The 20,354-nt window shown below is 47.1% G+C and overlaps 1 protein-coding gene across 1 annotated transcript; it reads right to left on the bottom strand.

Annotated features, from left to right (window-relative positions):
• Window positions 1–13,534: 13,534 nt before the first annotated feature.
• On the bottom strand, window positions 13,535–19,127 carry PDYN (prodynorphin; the record flags this gene model as incomplete). The annotated part of the gene is made up of 3 exons (XM_083358115.1): window positions 13,535–13,987; window positions 15,984–16,103; window positions 18,999–19,127. 3 exons carry the CDS (start codon window positions 19,125–19,127, stop codon window positions 13,535–13,537), a joined length of 702 nt encoding a protein of 233 aa, XP_083214241.1.
• Between the last annotated feature and the right edge of the window lie 1,227 nt (window positions 19,128–20,354).

Consider the following 20,354-nt stretch of genomic DNA (forward strand, 5'->3'; position numbering starts at 1 on the left):
TAAGCCGAGGACTACCTGTAATTAATAAGTAAATAGTAAGTAATCATTAATAAGCAAATAATAAGTAAACAGAATGTCCATGGAAGGGGCGGAGCTGACAATGCAAGATTGGTTTCGGCCTGCCAACCCTCCTGCAGAGGCCTCAATCTAGGCCTGGGGTTTGGGGGGACAGCGGCCCTTTTATGACGTGCGGACTTCAACTCCCAGAATTCCTGAGCCAGTGTCAGTTTCCCACGCTGTGCTTCTGGGGCATGGCTGGCTCAGGAATTCTGGGAGTTGAAGTCCACTCGTCATAAAACCCAAACCCCCAGGTCTATGGAGGCCACCCCTCGGGGTTCCTCAGAGCCCCTTTGGGGAAATCAAATTCTTGAGCTTGGAACCTCAGCTGGATAAGACCAGGTTGGGAGAATATAACTTAAGCCAGGGGTCTTCAAACTCGGCCCTTTGATGACTCGTGGACTTCAACTCCCAGAATTCCTCAGCCAGCGTGCCTGGCTGAGGACTTCTGTGAGGGGGGTCTTCAAACTCGGCCCTTTGATGACTCGTGGACTTCAACTCCCAGAATTCCTCAGCCAGCGTGCCTGGCTGAGGCCTTCTCTGAGGGGGTGTTCAAACTCGGCCCTTTGATGACTCGTGGACTTCAACTCCCAGAATTCCTCAGCCAGGCACTAACACACCCTTTCCTTCCTTCCTTCCTTCCTTCCTTCCTTCCTTCCTTCCTTCCTTCCTTCCTTCCTTCCTTCCTTCCTTGTCCAGTTTTCCCATCTCTTCCTCCCCGTTCTCAAGACCGGCGCTACCGTCCTTGAACCAGGGTTTCTTAATCTGACTGAAGAATTCTGGGAATTAAAGTCCACCCATCTGAAGCTTGTCAAGATTGAGAAACATCCCTGCAGATGGTTCAGAGAGCTGAAAAGTTTGAATTTTTACTTATTTTCCCCCCTCTGCACTTGTAACTGACATACCTACCACCAGAGGGAGCCATTGCCCCAACTATGATGGAACTTGAATCTGGAACACCTTCTGCAATTTATATATCAGAGGTCCTCAACCTTGGCAACTTTTAAGACCTGTGGACTTCAACTCCCAGAATTCCTCAGCCAGCATGGGGGAAACTGCATTACAGACTGTAGCTCAGGGAGTCTTCAAACCTGGTCCCTTCATGAGTTGTGGACTTCAGCTCCCAGAATTCCTCAGCCAGTGTGCCTGGCTGAGGAATTCTGGGAGTTGAAGTCCACACGTCTTAAAGTTGCCAAGGTTGGAGACCCCTGATCTCTATCATCCTGAGTGGTTCTCCTGAACTTTTGACCAGTGGAAGCTTTGCTTTTCCTCGAACTCAGATCCCAGATTGTCCCAGCCTCCAGTTGCTGAGACAGACCATGGTTTGACCCCCAGGGGGTTTGAGAAGAGCAAAACAATAAAAAGCGAAACAATCTCGAGCACGTTAAAAGAATGGCTGAAGTTTGTTCCGTTGCAATTGGCCTACCTTGCAGGGCTGGTTAGGGAGGAGCAAAAAAAAAAATCAAGATGGCGGCCACAACGCTGAGATCAAAGATCTGCCCTTCTCTTTTAATGTGCGTTGCACCAGCCCTGTCAATAAGTGGGAGGGATGCTACAAAGGCGTGGGCACCCCTGCCATCTTGACTTTTTTGACCCAGTTACCATCCAAGGAATTCTTTAAATATGGAAGAGAGTTGATTAACCGTTTCTTCATCTGTCAGCAACTGCGCAGCTTTTTGACCATCTTTCTTAACAAGCCTCTGCAAAGCGAGCCTCCATGGAACAGGCAGTTCTGCTGATTCCTGAGACTTTTCTTCCCATTGGCGAGCTGCAAACTGTTTCCCAGAGTCCCCTTGGAGAAAGGAACTTTTTTGGCCTTGCATCCTGCAGGAATCCAATACATAGATTTATATCCCGCCTTTATTATTTTGATAAATAAATCAGGGCCGTGAACATACCAAATATTCCTTCCTCATCCTGTTTTCCTCACCTTGTGAGAAGGAGGGACTGGCCCAAGGTCACCCAGCTGGCTTTCATGCCTAAGGTGAAACTAGAACTCACCATCTCCTGGTGATTAGCCCAGTCACCCAACTGGCTTTCATGATTAAGGTGAACTAGAACTTCCATTCTCCTGGGGATTGGCCCAAAGTCACCCAGCTGGGCTTTTGTGCCTACAGCAGAACTGGAACTCACTGTCTCCTGGTGATTGGCACATATCACCAAGCTGACTTGCAAGCCTAAGGCGGGACTAGAACTCACCGTCTCCTGGTGATTGGTCCAAAGGCCCCCAGCCAGCTTTCATGCCTAAGGTGGAACTAGAACTCACCGTCGCCTGGTGACTAGCCCAGTCATCCATCTGGCTTTCATGCTTATGGTGAACTAGAACTTTTATTCTCCTGGGGAGTGGCCCAAAGTCACCCAGCTGCCTTTTGTGCCTACAGCAGAACTGGAACTCACTGTCTCCTGGTGATTGGCACAAAATCACCAAGCTGACTTGCAAGCCTAAGACAGGACTAGAACTCACCATCTCCTCCATCTCCTAGTGATTGGTCCAAAGGTCCCCAGCCAGCTTTCATGCCTTAGGTGGAACTAGAACTTCCATTCTCCTGGTGATTGGCCCAAAGTCAACCAGCTGGCTTCCATGCCTACAACGGAACTAGAACTCACAGTCTCCTGCTAATTGGTCCAAAGTCAAGCAGCCGGCTTTCATGCCTAAGGTGAACTAGAACTCGCCGTCTCCTGGTGATTGGCCCAAAGCCACCCAGCCGGCTCTCATGCATACGGCAGTACTAGAACTCACCACCTCCTCGTTTCTTGCCTGGTACCTTAACCAGCAGACCAAAGTGATAGCGCAGGTTAGCTTTGGCTCAGCACCTGCACCCAAATGGCAGAAGTGCAATTTGTCACCAGTGGCATCACCTACACGCCACAACATCATGCTGAAAGCAGTGTGGTTTATCCTCTCGCTACACACACACACACACACACACACACCCCGCTCCAGAGCCCTCCATCCAGTAAGAACGCACCTCACTGTTTCCATCTTTCCATCCAAGTCATCTTCCACCTTTGCAACTGGGCAGGAACAAAATCTTCCGCAATCTCCATAGAAACAAGTTTGTCGCCTGTGGAAACTGTTTCTAAGAGGTGGGAGCTAAGCGGAGGGATGTGTGTGTGGGGGGGGGTCAGCCTGAGCCCTCCCCAACAGGGGTGGAGTGACCTTGAGGCCGGGGCGCTTTGCCTCCTCTGTGTCTCTGGGCGAAAACGAACTCTCTTTTGCAAAATTCTCCCCCTTGTAACCATAACGACTGAGGCTTCTGCTTTGGCTGCATTGGTTCCTGTTCTTGGAGAAGTGTGTGTGTGTGTGTGTGTGTGTGTGTGTGTGTGTAGGGAAGAGCCCCCCCCCCAAGGAGCAGGAAGAAAGACACACCTCCCACCCACCCACCCACCCAGTTTGCATTGCACTCCCTACAATTTTAACATGTGCTTTTAATGGATGACTCAGTCCCTGCTGAGAATCCCACAAGGTGCTTTTTCGTTTTTAAAGGCAACCCGATGAGATCTTGATAAACTCAGGATCCAGAAAGATCTTGACAGACTGGAACAATGGCCCCTCTCCAACAAAATGAGTTTTAATGTGGAGAAAAGCAAAGTTTCGCATTTAGGCAGGAGAAACCCAAGATATAAGTACAGACTGGGCGAGACCCGGCTCAAAAACAGCGACTGTGAGATGGACCTTGGAGTCCTAGTGGACGAACGCTTGACCGTGAGCCAGCCGTGTGCAGCAGCAGCAGCCAAAAAAGCCAATACAATCCTGGGGTTGTATGAACAGACGCATAGAATCAAGATCACGCCAAGTATTAGTACCGCTTTATGAAGCCCTAGTTAGACCACACCTGGAATACTGCAGCCAGTTTTGGTCACCATACCACAAAAAAGTTGTTGAGAGTTTGGAAAAAGTTGAGAGAAAAGCAACTAAGATGATCCGAAGCCTGGAGACTAAAACATACGAAGAACCGCTGCAGGATTTGGGTTTGGCTAGTGCTAGTCTAAAGAAAATAAATAGGAGTGACATGATAGTGACATGATTGTTCTTTTTGTTGTTGTTGTTGACGATGATGTTGTTATCTTTTATTCATTAGACATGAACCACAGTCAACTGAGCATTCAGATTGACTGGCGCTAACAGTTGACACGGGTTGCTGCCAGCATCCTAGGGATCAACCAGGTATCTCCTTAAAATGTAAGATGTTCCAAGTAGCGCAGTTTTTCGTAGCTTTGCTGGAGTTATTGCAGGAAGCTGCAGTTTCTTGATGCATTTTGCAAAGTTTTTGGACATAGTTCCCAGTGCCCCAATGACAATGGGTATCACCGTCACACGTTTCATCCGTAATCGTGCAGTTTCAATGGCCAGGTCACGATATTTTGTAATATTTCCCAGTTCTTTTTCTTCGACTCTGGCATCTCCTGGTACAGCGATATCAATCAGCTGTACGCTTCGGTTCTGTACAACTGCGATATCTGGCATGTTGTGTTCCAAATGGCGATCTTGTCTGTATTCGGAAGTCCCACAAGATCTTCACCCTCTCATTCTCGGACACAGGAAAGTCGTATTTTTTACACAATGCCCAGTGGATTAATTCAGCAACTCAGTCATGTCTTGCTTTGTAATCAGTCTGCGCGATTTTGCTGCACTCACATATTAGACGTAAAACAGTTTCAACTTTGTCATTGCAAATTGTTGCTGTTGTTGTTGTTGCTGTTGTTGTTGTTGTGATTTAAGATTGACTGGTCCTCACACTTATGACCAGAACTGCATTCCCCCTGTCCCTTGATCAAAATTTGGGCACTTGGCAACTGGCATGTGTTTTCAACCATTGCAGCATCCTACAAGTCACGTGACCCCCAACGTGCGACATTCTCAACTGTCTCTTGACATGCAAAGTCAATGGGAGCAAGCCGGATTCATTTAATGGCCATGTTAAGTGTATCTGTTCATATAACGTCCATGTTAAGTGAATCTGAGTTCCCTGCACTGCAGGGCAGTGCACTGCGCAGCACTGATTTGCTTAACAGCCGGGGCCAAATAAAAGATTGTAAAATCGGGCATTGATTCACCTTGACTCACTTAGTGACCACCAGTCCCAACTGTGGTCATAACCTGAGGACTATCTGTATGGGAATTGATTATCATCTGGACTTGGCATCGGGTCTCTATACAGCCACAACTGAGCCTCACCATTTCCGTTGCTAAGCGAGACAGTTGTCCGGGGAGTTTTGCTCTGTTTTACAACTCTTCCTTGCCACGGTTGTTAAGGGAATCCCTGCAGCTGTTAAGTTAGCAACACGGTCGTTAAGTGAGTCTGGCTTCCCCCCCCCCATGGACTTTGCTTGTCAGAAGGTCACAAAAGGGGGATCACGTGACACCACCACCCCGAGATGCTCCGACCGTCATAAATACGAGTCAGTTGCCAAGGTTCCAAAGTTTTATCACATGACCGGTGGGGATGCTGCAACGGTCGTTAAGTGCGAAAAACGGTCCTAAGTGCCGTTGCAATTTTGAACGGTCACAAAATGAACTGTTGGTGAGTCGAGGGCTATCTGTACTTGTATAAAGCAGTGATCCTAAACCAGGGGTCTTCAAACTCGGCCCTTTTATGACTTGTGGACTTCAACTCCCAGAATTCCTCGGCCAGGCGTGCTTGGCGTGCCTGGCTGAGGAATTCTGGGAGTTGAAGTCCACAAGTTATAAAAGGGCCGAGTTTGAAGACCGCTGAAGAAAAATTGCAAAGGAACATCTTCATGACGGAACTTCTTCCATCTTCATGAGTCTGTTGTATAGGAGGAACCATTCTTTGCGTGATGCTGGTCTATTTTGGAATAAGTGAATTGCACAACTGACCTTTGATGCATCCAGATGTGGGGGCTTTTTTTTTTGCACTGGAGGCTGAAAACTGAACAGCAGTTTAAACAATCTTTTCAAACTTCTCCGGTGTGTACAATTCCAAAGTTTGCACCCCCGTTTTTCTTAAGAGCGTGTCCGGGAGCTTTTGCAGTCCACCAAGGAATCGAATGCACACTAATAATGTATATTATTTCAGGATGAAAGAAAAAAAACAACTCCGAGACAGACACTAACGCAATCATTTTATTTATCGCCGAGCAAAGAACGAGGGGAGACCTCAAGGAGATTTTTGGCGGCCCAGACTGTCTGCCGTTTTGTTTCGCTTCGCTTGTCTTCCTGAAAACCGCGGAATTAATTTGCCCGCCGCCCCTAAGAACCAGCACACATTTAAAAAAAAAAAAGAAAAGAAATAAAAGACACCACCAAGGACAGGAAGAGATTTTGTGCAGGGGGGAAGTGCTGAGCCAAGCAGCGCAGAGTTCGAATTCCACCATCGGATTAGACCGTTGGGTGACAACCGCAATCAAAATGGGAATTTCTATAGTTAAGCAAGCCAGCGAGCGAGGGAACCATGAGGCCGTTCAGTTTGTGGCACCCAATTTTAAAACCTTTTCGGCCACGGTTGTTAAGTGAATCACTGCCTTTGCTAAATGAGTCGTGCGGTCATCCGGCTTCCCTTTTCGATTTCCCTTTTGTTAGAAGCTAGCTGGGAAGATCGCAAATTTTGATCATGACATCCTGGGATGTTGCCCCACCATCGTGAATGGTTGACAAGTGTCCGGATTTTGATCATGTGACCTTGGGAAAGTTGCAACAGTCGTAAGTGCGAGGACCGGTCGCTTTTATGTCATTTTGAGCGGTTGCTCAAACTCATAGTTGTAAGTCGAGGACGGCATTCACAACATCCACAAGGAGGCAGGCTGTTCCACTGATGAATTGTTCTAACTGTCAGGACATTTCTCCTTAGTTCTAGCACTGCCTTTATTCTTACCCTGGGTTTTCCTTACAAACGTGCAGGGAAACATTTCCAGCATCCAGGCTAGAATTAATTAGCTCTGCTAATTACCAGCTGCTAAAACCACTTGTGGCTTTAACACAAAATGTAAAAAGTGTATGGAAATTAACAAAAAACGCCGGTCCACCTGAGCGAAACATCCCACCATGCTACCTTCAAATCCCAGATGACAGGTGTGCACGAAGTGGCTTGTAGCTTTCTAGAAATTTTACATTTTACCGGATACGGAATCATGAATTCTCACCCCAGTGGATCCAAGCCAGGAAAATAGCAAAAAAAAATAATAATAATTGAGCACAATGAGCACAAAAAGTCAGTGCACAATCCTTGTCTTCAAAAGATCTAATTTATGCAGGATTATTCTTGCATTCACCGAAAAAGCGACTTTTCACTTGCAATGGCAGGCTAATTGGCTCTCTAGATTTCTGTTATGGCCTACTATGGTAGGTTTTTTTTTCCCCAAACTGGATGACGTTCAAAAGAAGTGTGGGCTTCAACTCCCAGAATGCCCTAGCACAGGGGTAGGCAACCTTGGCTCTTTTATGACTCATGGACTTCAACTCCCAGAATTCCTGAGCCAGCCTGGCTGGCTCAGGAATTCTGGGAGTTGCAGTCCATGAGTCATAAAAGAGCCGAGGTTGCCTACCCCTGCCCTAGCAGATCGACACATCTTATAATGGAACCTATAGCCCGTTACAGTTATAAGCGCTGACGATCGTAAAGTGGTTCACCTACGTGACCAACTTGGTTTTGCGACCTTTTTGCAATGTTTGATGGTGGCCACCCCAAAAAAAAGGTCATAATATTGGATTGGTCAGGTGGATAGCCTGCTTTACGACCATCACAGCTTACGATTATAATGGCCTCATTACGGTTATAAATCAAGGACTACCTGCAACCATACAACATTAACCTTGTGAACTCCCAGGCTTTCTCCTTCTGCTATATATTCAAGTTGGACAGTATTTAATATTTTATTGTTATGTATAGGTAGGGGTGTGGGTCTATACACATGTTGTATGTAGTATGTTTTAGGTGTGTGTCATGTATGTGTCTCACTTTGAGAGCGGGCAACTAAATTTCATTTTTGATGTGCGCCATTGTGCTCACAGTAAAAAATGACAATAAAGGTTATCTTATCTTTAAAAAAAAAAAGCATGTCTCACCAGAATCCTCTAGATGGCAGCAGAGATCCAAAATGGCTGGATTCTTCAAGCTCAGCTCTAATGGCCTCTTGCAGGAAGGAAGGGGTGAAGGCCTGGGGAGCCGCAGGTGGTTCTCGACTTATGGCCACGATTGACAGTCGTTAAGTGAGTTTCGCCCCCCTTTAGAACCTTTCTTGCCACAGTTAAGTGAATCTCTGCAGTTGTTAAGTTAGTAACACGGTTGTTAAGCGAACCTGGCTTCCCCCTCACTGACTTTGCTTGTCAGAAGGTCGCAAAAGGGGATCACGCGAGCCCGGGATGCTGCAACCCGTTGCAAATGCCAGTCAGTTGCCAAGAGTCCGAATTTTGATCACCTGACCCTGGGGAGGCTGCAATGGTATTCATAAGTAGGAAAACCGATCGTAGATGACTTTTTCCAATGCTGCTGCAACTTTGAATGGTCACTAAATGAATGCTTATAAGTTGAGGACTGCTTGTATTTGATCGCCAATTGCTTAGAGGGGCGGGGGGGGGGGGAAAGTCAGATTATTTTTCACATTACAGGTAGCCCTGTAACTGGACTTTCTTTGTTTTTCCTTTTAAAGACGTTTCGCTTCTCATCCAGGCAGCTTCCTCGGGTTCTGAATGAATGGTGGGAAACGGAAGGATTTATACTCCTTGCAGACGGCTGGACGTTTGCCTTCTTTTAGAGCAGACATGTCAAACACAAGGCCCGGGGGCCGGATCCGGCCCGTAAAGTGGTTTCATGTGGCCCATGAAGCCATCCTGGAAACAGTGAGGGAACGGCCCCCACTGCCTTGGCCCTGGCCCAGAGACCCTCCTTCTGCCAGAGACCCTCAGATGTGTCCCACTCCCGCCCAGGCCCCCATAGGCACCCTTGATGTGAATGATGTAGAGCTGGCCACGCCCACCCAGTAGGCCATACGCACTTTAGCCATGCCCACCCAGTAGGCCACACCCACCCAGGCCACACCCACCTGGCCCCCTGAGGGCAACCGCAATGCTGATGTGGCCCTCAATGAAATTGAGTTTGACACCCCTGTTTTAGAGAGTCGTTGAGGCCACTTGAGGACGCAGATAAACCTCCAAGTGGCTTCAATAACTCTCTAAAAAGGATGCAAAAGATCAGCTGTCCGCAAGGAGTATAAATCCTTCCATTCCCCACCATCCCGTCAGAACCCGAAGAAGCTTCTTGGGTGAGAAGTGAAAGGTCTTCAAAGAAAAAAAAAAAGAAAGAGAGTCCGGTTGCCTCGTGAAAAACTATCTTTGGGACATTTGGAAAGTAGATTCTCCCCTCATGTTGGGGTGAGAATTCATGAATTCACGAACAGAGGGAAATCGATGGGAAATAAAATATGAAAATCAGAAAAGGAAGCCATCATTCGGTATTTGCACAAAACAAACGCCCTTCAAGTGCTTCTGTGATTAATACATATCAATGAGGATATTCATTTATGCAGCAGGTAGTCCTCAAGTTACAGCAGTTCATTTAGCGACCATTCATACTTACGACAGCACCGGAAAAAAGAAAGGGTCTTAGGATCGGATTTCACACTTGCAGCATCCCCAGGCTGACGTCATCAAAATTCGGATGCTTAGGGGAACTGACTCACATTTATGACGGTCGCAGCGTCCCGGGGGGCGTGGTGTCACGCGATCCTCTTTTGTGACCTACTGACAAGCAAAGTCAATGGGGAAGCCGGATTCACTTAACAGCTGCGTTACTAACTGAACAATTGAGAGCAGTTCACTTAGCAACGGTGGAAAGATAGGTCGCAAAATGGAGAAAACACAGTTAACCATTGTCTCTCTTAGCAATGGAAATTTGAGGAACAGTTTGTGGTTGTAAGTCAGGGGTGTCAAACTCAATTTTATTGAGGGCCACATCAGCATTGTGGTTGCCATCGGGGGGGGGGCGTGGCCAGGGGGCGTGGCCTACTGGGTGGGCGTGGCTACAGTGCGAATGGCCTACTGGGTGGGCATGGCCAACTCTACATCATTGGCATCAAGGGTGCCTATGGGGGCCTGGGCAGGAGTGGGACAGATCTGGGGGTCTCTGGCTGAAGGAGGGTCTCTGGGCCAGGGCCAAGGCAGCGGGGGCCGTTCCCTCACTGTTTCCAGGATGGCTTCGTGGGCCGCATGAAACCACTTCGTGGGCCGGATCCGGCCCCCGGGCCTTGTGTTTGACATGTCTGTTGTAAGTCAAGGCCTGTCTGTACAGCATTAGAGCATTTCTTTTTAACAAAGAAAAAAAAGGGGGAGGGGGAAATCTATTGCTTTAGTCACTTGGAGTTTGGTCTGTGATTGATTTTATTTATTTATTATATTTTTATTTATTTATTATATTTTTATACCGTCCTTCTCCCGAAGGACTCAGGGCGGTGTACAGGGCAATAAATATTTATTTCCATAGAGCAGGAGTTTTTAAACGTGGCTCTTTTATGACTTGTGGACTTCAACTCCCAGAATTCTTCAGCCAGGGACGCATGCCCAAGTCATAAAAGGAAGGGCCAAGTTTGAAGACCCCTGCCATAGAGAGTTTTTGTATTGCTTTTCCCGGAAAATTGGGGGCTGTGACTTTCGCTGTTTCACGTAGCTTTTCTAAGGAGAGGGTGAATTCAAGAGAATTAATTCAGAATTGTGCGACGCTGGTGTGGCTGACCCAGGGCATTGTTGATGCTAATCAGTTACTATGGATAAAATATGTTTAATATTTTATAAAATATGTATATCTACACATCCGAACTAGACGGTGCTGTTTCTCTGTGTCATATATGTGCGTCTATGGGGGTATATGCATAATCTTTTGTCATGTTTATGTAGTGTAAATCAGAGTTGGTCACCCTTTGAGAGCTGAAGGCAAGCAAATTTCATTTTAATGTATGCTGATTAATGTACATTTAAAGTGACAATAAAGTTATTATTCTATTATATTCTGTTCTGTTCTGTTCTGTTCTGTTCTATTCCAGAATAGAATAGAATAGAATAGAATAGGATAGGATAGGATAGGATAGGATAGGATAGGATAGGATAGGATAGGATAGGATAGGATAGGATAGAAAATAGAAATAACATAATAATAGAATAGAATAGAATAGAATAGAATAGAATAGAATAGAATAGAATAGAATAGAATAGAATAGAATGGAATGGAATGGAATGGAATGGAATGGAATGGAATGGAATGGAATGGAATGGAATGGAATGGAATGGAATGGAATGGAATGCAATGCAATGGAATGCAATGGAATGCAATGGAATGCAATGGAATGGAATAGAATAGAATATAGAAATAACAGATTGTAGAAGATAATAGCATACAATGCAATGCAATGCAATGCGATAGGATAGGATAGGATAGGATAGGATAGGATAGGATAGGATAGGATAGGATAGGATAGGATAGGATAGGATAGGATAGGATAGGATAGGATAGGATAGGAAATAGAAATAACAGAGAATAGAATAGAATAGAATAGAATAGAATAGAATAGAATAGAATAGAATAGAATAGAATAGAATAGAATAGAATAGAATAGAATAGAATAGAATAGAAGCTGGAAGTGACCTTGGAGGTCTTCTAGTCCAACCCAGGCAGGAGACTTTATACTATTTCAGACAAATGGTTGTCCAGCCTCTTCTTAAAAACGTCCAATGTTGGAGCACTCACAACTTCTGGTGGCAAGTTGTTCCACTGATTTATTGTTCTGGCTAATATTAATTGTTAGTATTGTGGGCTAATTAGGCTGGAATATCATACAAATAGTCCTCCATTTACAACGGTTGATTTAGGAACCATTCAAAATTACCATAACACTGAAAGAAGGGACTGGTCCTCAAACGTACGACCGTTGCAGCATCTCCACGGACATGTGATCAAAATTCGGGCCCTTGGCAAGGTGCAGGTATTTACGAGGGCTGCAGCATCTGACAAGCAAAATCAATGGGGGAAGCTGTTTTTTGTTTAACGATGGCGTGATTCATTTAACAACCGCATTGTTTTGCTTAACAGCTGTGGGGGGAAAAGATTACTGTAAAAATCAGGCACAACTTCACTGAACAACCGCAACAGAAATTCTGACCTCTTTTGGGTCGTAAATCGAGGATGAACTATAGAAAAATCTTTTACACCTTGGCCATTGTAAGACCTATGCCTGGCTGGGGAATTCTGGGAGTTGAAATCCACAAGTCTTAAAGTTGGAATTCCACTGAAAGTTGAAATTCTACGCCTGGAATACTGCAGCCAATTTTGGTTGCATATCACAAAAAAGATGTTCAGAGTTTGGAAAAAATTCAGAGAAGAGCAACTAAGGTGATCCAAGGCCTGGAGACTAAAACATACGAAGAACGGCTGCAGGACTTGGGTTTGGCTAGTCTAGAGAAAAGAAGAAATAGGGGAGACAGGATAGCAGCACTCTAGTATTTGAGGGGCTGCCACAAAGAAGAGGAGGGGGTCACGTTATTCTTCAAAACATCAGAGGGAACGATGAGAAACAACGGTTGGAAACTGACCAAAGAGAGAAGCAAGTTGGAATTAAGGAGAAACTTCCTGACAGTGAGGACAATTAACCAGTGGAACAGCTTGCCACCAGGAACCGTGGCCGCTCCATCGCTGGAGATTTTTAACAGCAGACTAGACAGTCACTTCTCTGAGATGGTCTAGGTTCTCCTGCTTGAGCAGAGGGCTGGACTAGAAGACCTCCGTGGTCCCTTCCAGCTCTATTCTATTCTATTCTATTCTAAAGGTTGGAGATGCCCGTTTTAGACATCTTTGAAAAGCAGAAAAATGACCTCCCCCCCCTCAAGAAAAAAAAAGATTTCACCTAATCAAGCTTAGCTCATTGGATAAATGCAGCCAGGGGTCCAACTAAGCCAGGGGTGTCAAACTCAATTTCATTGAGGGCCGCATCAGCATTGCGGTTGCCCTCAGGGGCCCGGGGGGGTATGGTATGGGTGGGTGTGGCCTACTGGGTGGGCGTGGCTAGAGTGTGTATGGCCTACTGGGTGGGCGTGGGCAGCTCTACATCGTTCGTATCAAGGGTGCCTATGGGGGCCTGGGCAGGAGTGGGACAGACCTGAGGGTCTCTGGCAGAAGGAGGGTCTCTGGGCCAGGGCCAAGGCAGTGGGGGCCGTTCCCTCACTGTTTCCAGGATGGCTTCGCGGGCCACATGAAACCACTTCGCGGGCCGGATCTGGCCCCCGGGCCTTGTGTTTGACATGTCTGAACTAAGCCCACCCCACCAATCTGAGAAACACATTTGACTCTTAAGCCACCAATGCTGGTTTATACCTTTCCTTCTTGGTCAGATCCGCAGAGGCTCTCTGCATGGCTTGGCTGGCACAGGGAAGGGGAAAGCTAGGGGCCAGGGATTGAGGGGGGTGGTCTCCGTGATTTGGGGAAGGGTTTCAGCTGGAGGAGGAGGAGAACCGGGCTGCCACCATCTGGGCCTCTTATAGGTCAGCCAGCTCCTCAGAGGTGGCCTTGGGCCCTTCGGCTGATCTCGTGGTCACCTTGAACTGACGGCGCAGGAACCCGCCGTAGCGTTTCTGCTTGTCCCACTTGAGTTTGGGACGGATCCTGCGCATGAAGCCCCCGTAACGTTTGTGTAGCTCCTCCAGCTCACTCCTATCCTCTTCCTCCTCCTCCTCCTCCTCCTCCTCCTCCTCGGTGCCCACCACCCCGGAGCCTCGCTTGGGGAACTTGCGGAGGAAGCCTCCGTAGCGTTTCGTCTCCGCCTTGAGAGAGCTCAGATCTGGTTCTCCCTCTCGGCGAGAGACCACATCTCCAATATCCAGCATCTCTAGACTGTCTTCGTCCGCCTCCGGCTCTGAGCCTGCCCTCTCCCCGGTCTTCTGGAAGAAGCCCCCGTAGGACTGGCTGACATCTCCCTTGGTGAGGAGACTCTGTTGGAGAAAATGGGTGGGGGGAGGAAGAGGAGGAGGAAGAGGAGAGAAGGGAGGGGAAGAGAAGAGAAGGAAATATTAAATGAGAAGGAAGGAGAGAGGAGAGGAGAGGAGAGGAAAAGAGGAGAGGAGAGGAGAGGAGAGGAGAGGAGAGGAGAGGAGAGGAGAGGAGAGGAGAGGAGAGGAGAAGAGAGGAGAAGAGAGGAGAAGAGAAGAAAAGAGAAGAGAAGAGAAGAGAAGAGAAGAGAAGAGAAGAGAAGAGAAGAGAAGAGAAGAGAGGAGAGGAGAGGAGAGGAGAGGAGAGGAGAGGAGAGGAGAGGAGAGGAGAGGAGAAGAGAGGAGAAGAGAGGAGAAGAGAGGAAAAGAGAAGAGAAGAGAAGAGAAGAGAAGAGAAGAGAAGAGAAGAGAAGAGAAGAGAGGAGAGGAGAGGAGAGGAGAGGAGAGGAGAGGAGAGGAGAAGAGGAGAAGAGGAGAAGAGGAGAAGAGAAGAGAAGAGAAGAGAAGAGAAGAGAAGAGAAGAGAAGAGAAGAGGGAAGGAAATATAATGTAAGAAGGAAGGAGGAGAAGAGAAGAGAAGAGAAGAGAAGAGAAGAGAAGAGAAGAGAAGAGAAGAGAAGAGAAGAGAAGAGAAGAGAAGAGAAGAGAAGAGAAGAGAGAAGGAAATATAAGAAGGAAGGAGGAGAGGAGAAGAGGAGGGGAAGGGCGGAGGGGAGAGAAAAATGGAAGAGAAGAGAGAGAGAAAGAGAAGACGTGTTGAGCCACAGTCATCATCAACCTGTTCCAGAGGCCAGCCAACTCTTTCCTCACGTACAATTCAAAGTCTGACTCTGACCTGGAATCTGTTGAGCCTGTTCTTCTGGCTGGTCGGCCTCAGGAATCAGGAAGCCAGGATCCCCTGGAGGCTGATCCAGCCCCAGCATCTCCTGGTCAGCTGGAGCACTCAGAGAAAGAGGGACAGACCCCGAGTCTAGACATCTAGAGCGGCAAGCAGAGCAGCGGCCCTCAATGAGGCTTCTCAGGTTGGGTTACAAATCGGTTCAGAATTTCCGATTGTTTCACACACGCATCCTCCAGGATGATATAACCACACTTTGGGCACTCAGCAACACAACACACATGGTTTCGTGTGTGCACAGCGTCCTGTGCTCATGTTTTACAATGGCTTTGCTGAAAATCAGCATTTATTTCTAGTGTTTGGCCGAAAAGCGCCATACTGCTTTTCAGACGAGCCCTCTTACTAAGCCAGGGGTAGGCAACCTTGGCTCTTTTATGACTCGTGGACTTCAACTCCCAGAATTCCTGAGCCCAGCATGGGGAAACTATGGCCCCCTCCTGACTCGTGGACTTCAACTCCCAGGATTCCTGAGCCAGCATGGGGGAACTATGGCCCCCTCATGACTCGTGGACTTCAACTCCCAGAATTCCTGAGCCAGCATGGGGGAACTATGGCCCCCTCATGACTCGCGGACTTCAACTCCCAGGATTCCTGAGCCAGCGTGGGGGAACTATGGCCCCTTCATGACTCGTGGACTTCAACTCCCAGAATTCCTGAGCCAGCATGGGGGAACTATGGCCCCCTCATGACTCGTGGACTTCAACTCCCAGAATTCCTGAGCCAGCATGGGGGAACTATGGCCCCCGCATGACTCGTGGACTTCAACTCCCAGAATTCCTGAGCCAGCATGGGGGAACTATGGCCCCTTCATGACTTGCGGACTTCAACTCCCAGGATTCCTGAGCCAGCATGGCTCCGCTTGTAAACCTCTCCCTTTCCCCTCAGCATGGCTGGCTCAGGAATTCTGGGAGTTGAAGTCCACGAGTCATAAAAGAGCCAAGGTTGCCTACCCCTGCAGTTATCTCCCTAAATCTTGTCAGCTTTGAATATTCTCTCTCTCTCTCTCTCTCTCTCTCTCTCTCTCTCTCTCTCTCTCTCTCTCTCTCTCTCTCTCTGTGTGTGTGTGTGTGTGTGTGTGTATCAACACCTTTTCACACTCACCTGGGATCTGCCAGTGTCGTCCTCCTCCGTCGGAAAGGAAGTTAAGACCAAGAGGACACCCTCACATTTCCTCCATTCCACACTGGACCCCAAGCTACCTTGGCACCCCAAAGTGCAGTGCTGCGGGTGGAAAAAAAAACAGCCAAGAGAATTACAGACAGTCCTCGAATTACGACCGTTCATTTAGCGACCGTTTGAAGTTACAGCAGCGCTGAAAAAAGGGACTTAGGACTGGTTTTTCACTCTTAAACAACCACTGCAGCATCCCCCGTGGTCAGGTGTCAAAAATCAAGCCGCTTGGCAACTGACCCGTATTTACGACGGTTGTAGCGTCATGCGATCCTTTTTGGCGACCGTCGGAGGACCAAAGTCCCTGGGGGAAGCCAGATTCGCTTAACAACCGTCTGACTAACTCAAAAACTGCAGGGATTCACCTAACAACTGTGGCCAGGAAGGTTGTAAAACGGAGCCGGACTCACTTAACAAGTGACTTGCTTAGCGACAGAAATTTGGGGTCCCGTTGTGGTTGCAAGTCAACCTGTAATTTATTTCTTTATTGAGCTCCTGCATTGGCAGCTTCCCTCTCTTTCAAACCAGCTTCCCAGTTTCTACTTGATTCTCAGGATGCTGGAGAATTTCTTTCCAATTTTTTTTGGGGGGGTGGGGGTGGGGAGAGTGGGGTTTAATTTTGAACTTTCTTTCTTGTGGCCAAGATAGCCAAGGATGCTATTGGTGAGGATGGGGTCTCCTGCAGCGTGTTTCTCCACCCATCTGAAACTCCTGCAGGCAGGGGAGCTCAGAAAAATTCAAAATGGTGGCTCTGACCGTACAATTAAACCCTTCCTCTTTTTAAATATGTACGGCGGCATCAAATGAACAGCTTTGGCTGCTGGGCTGGGCTTCTTAATACCGCTTTACAAGGCCTTGGTAAGGCCACGCTTTGAATCCCGCATCCAGTTTTGGTCACCACAATGTAAAAAAGACGTTGAGACACTAGAAAGAGTGCAGAGAACAGCAATAAAGATGATTTAAGGGACTGGAGGCTAAAAACATACAAGGAACGGTTGCTGGAATTGGGGATGTCTAGTTTAATGAAGAGAAGGATGAGGGGGGACACGATAGCAGCCTTCCAATCTCTCAGGGGCTGCCCCAAAGAAGAGGGAGTCAAGCTATTCTCCAAAGTGCCTGAAGGCAGGATGAGAAGCAACGAATGGAAACTCATCAAGGAGAGAAGCAACCTGGAACTAAGGAGAAATTTCCTGACAATGAGGACAATTAATCAGTGGAACAACCTGCCTCCAGAAGCGGTGAATGCTCCAACACTGGAAGTTTTCAAGAAGAGACTGCCCAGCCATTTGTCTGAAAATGGTATAGGGTTTCCTGCCTGATCAGGGGGTTGGACTAGATGACCTCCAAGGGCGATAGGACCAAAGTTTATTAAAAAGAGATGTTTGATACTCGTCAAAGTAAATTCTTCAGTCAAAATGGAAATTTTGGGTTAGGCAGAGTCAGAGATTCGTTGGAATGAACTAGACTCTTGCAGGCGTCTCTCCCCAAAATGAAATGCAATATGTAAATGTAGACTCAATCATCCAGGCCAGTAGGTTAATTAAAAGGTTATTTTGTTCCAAGGACTCTCTGACCCTCTTGCTTAACCAAAAATCTTCATTTTGACTGAAGAAGTTACTTGGATGAGTAACGAAACATCTCCATTTAATAAACTTTGGTCGGGCTGCCCCGATTTAAACTTTTTTTCCACGCTTTTGGCCTGGATGACTGAGTCTACATTTACATAATTTGTAGACATTTTTACCAATCCCTTTCCAATGTTTTCAAAGGGCACCACAATACTCACTCTCCTAAATTTCTAGAGCAATGTTTTTCAATGTTGGCAACTTTAAAGGGCGGGGGACTCCGAATCCCATAATTCCACATCCTGCATACAGTAAGTCAGGGGTCTTCAACCTTGGCCCTTTTATGACTTGTGGACTTCAGCTCCCAGAATTCCTCAGCCAGGCAGCTGAAGTCCACAAGTCAAAAAAGGGCCAGGTTTGAAGACCCCTGCTGTAAACACAAGAAGCCAAATGCACAAGTCACGCAAGGCCCTGCTCAGATAAGCCTAGTTCACGCAACCACTGTGAAATAACGTGATTTTGCTTGGATTTAACTATGATGGCTTGTCAATCGAGGCTTGGCGTGTTGGAATTCTGGGAGTTGAAGTCCACAAGTCATACAAGGGCCAAGTTTGAAGACCCCTTATTTAAAACATTTAATATAATTCTGTTCTGTTCTATTCTATTCTATTCTATTCTATTCCATGATTCTATTCTATTCTATTCTATTCTATTCTATTCTATTCTATTCTATTCTATTCTATTCTATTCTATTCTATTCCATGATTCTATTCTATTCTTTTCCATTCCATCCCATCCCATCCCATTCCATTCCATTCTATATTTTCTATTCTATTCTATTCTATTCTATTCTGTTCTGTTCTGTTCTGTTCCATTCCATTCTATATTTTCTATTCTGTTCTGTTCTGTTCTGTTCCGTTCCGTTCCATTCCGTTCCGTTCTGTTCCGTTCCATTCCATTCCATTCCATTCTATATTTTCTATCCTATCCTATCCTATCCTATCCTATCCTATCCTATCCTATCCTATCCTATCCTATCCTATCCTATCCTATCCTATCCTATTCTATTCTATTCTATTCTATTCTATTCTATTCTATTCTATTCTATTCTATTCTATTCTCCCTCAATTGCAGAGTCAGTATAGGGGACATGTAAATATGTATATAACATATACAGTATCTGCTTTTTATGTTATGCTTTTAACTCTGTCTGAGCAAACAGAATGAAAAGCATAGCATAATATAACAAAGCTTGTACAATCTCTTTATTTACCGGTGTGCTTAGTGTTTCTAGATCCAACAGAACCAATTGCCCGGGCACCTGATCCCTGTCTTGACCCTTGGCAAAACAGTGTTGTGGCCAACCTCTGCTGTAACTTACTAGAGGGTTGATGGGCTTCTCCTCATCCTGGCTGTGAAGGACACACAGGGAACACCAAGAGACACAGTCCCAAGAAGCTGAGAAAGCCACGTGGAGAGAGAGAGCCAGTCCCCAAAGTTGCCAGTCCATGCTTCCCAGAAGGTACCTGGAGGAAAGACAAGTGAAGAATTAAGAGCAATCACACATCAGTGGAAGAGAATTTTTTGGGTCCTTGGAGCTCTCTGAGCTTGGTTGTTTCAGTGCAGGAAGTGAGGAGGAGGAGGAGGAGGAGGAGGAGGAGGAGGAGGAGGAAGAGGAGGAGGAGGAGGAGGAGGAGGAGGAGGAGGAGGAGGAGGACGACTGTGTGGTCGTTGGTGTTCTCTGAGCTTGGTTGTTTTCTTGCAGACGTTTCATGACCCAACTACGTAACATCATCAGTGCAGGAAGGGAGGAGGAGGAGGAGGAAGAGGAGGAGGAGGAGGAGGAGGAGGAGGAGGAGGAGGACTGTGGGGTCCTTGGTGCTCTCTGAGCTTGGTTGGTTTCCTTGCAGACATTTAATGACCCATCTAGGTAACATCATCAGCGTTAGAAGGGGGTGGGGTTTGCAGAGAGGAGGAGGAAGAGAAGGAGGAGTGAAAGAGGAGGGGACAGGAGGAGGAGAGAAGGAGGAGCATGACCACTGTGGGGTCTTTGGTGCTCTCTGAGCTTGGTTGTTTTCTTGCAGACGTTTCATGACCCAACTAGGGAATGTCATCAGTGCTATAATGATACACTGATGATGTTACCTAATTTTGTAATGAAATGTCAAGCTCAGCCAGCACCAAGGAGTCCTCAGTCCTCGTCCTCCTTCTCCTGCCCACTCCCTTCTATCACTGATGACGTTCCCTAGTTGGGTCATGAAACGTCTGCAAGGAAACAACCAACCTCAAAGAGCACCAAGGACCCCACAGTCGTCGTCCTCCTCCTCCTCCTCCTCCCTTTTGTCACTGATGACGTTCCCTAGTTGGGTCATGAAACGTCTGCAAGGAAACAACCAACCTTAGAGAGCACCAAGGACCCCACAGTTCTTTCCTCCTCCTCCTCCTCCCCGTCCCTCTCCTCCCCCCCACTCCTTACTAGCACTCATGTCCTTTTCTCCTTCTCTTTCTCCTCCTCCTCCTCTTCCTCCCTGCTAGCACTGATGATGTTACCTAGTTTGGTCATGAAACGTCTGCGAGAAATGAGCCAATTACAATCTTCTTTCCTTTGAAAACGGAAGACACAAAGGCCGAGACTTTCTCAGAGGCGTGCACCAACACTTAGCTTACACACTGCATCCCTGAACTGGCGGACCGTTCACATGACCTCAGACTCGAACTACTAGGCCCAATCCGGATC

This window comes from Vipera ursinii, assembly GCF_947247035.1.
Source record: "Vipera ursinii genome assembly, chromosome: 3".
Classification (NCBI taxonomy): domain Eukaryota; kingdom Metazoa; phylum Chordata; class Lepidosauria; order Squamata; family Viperidae; genus Vipera; species Vipera ursinii.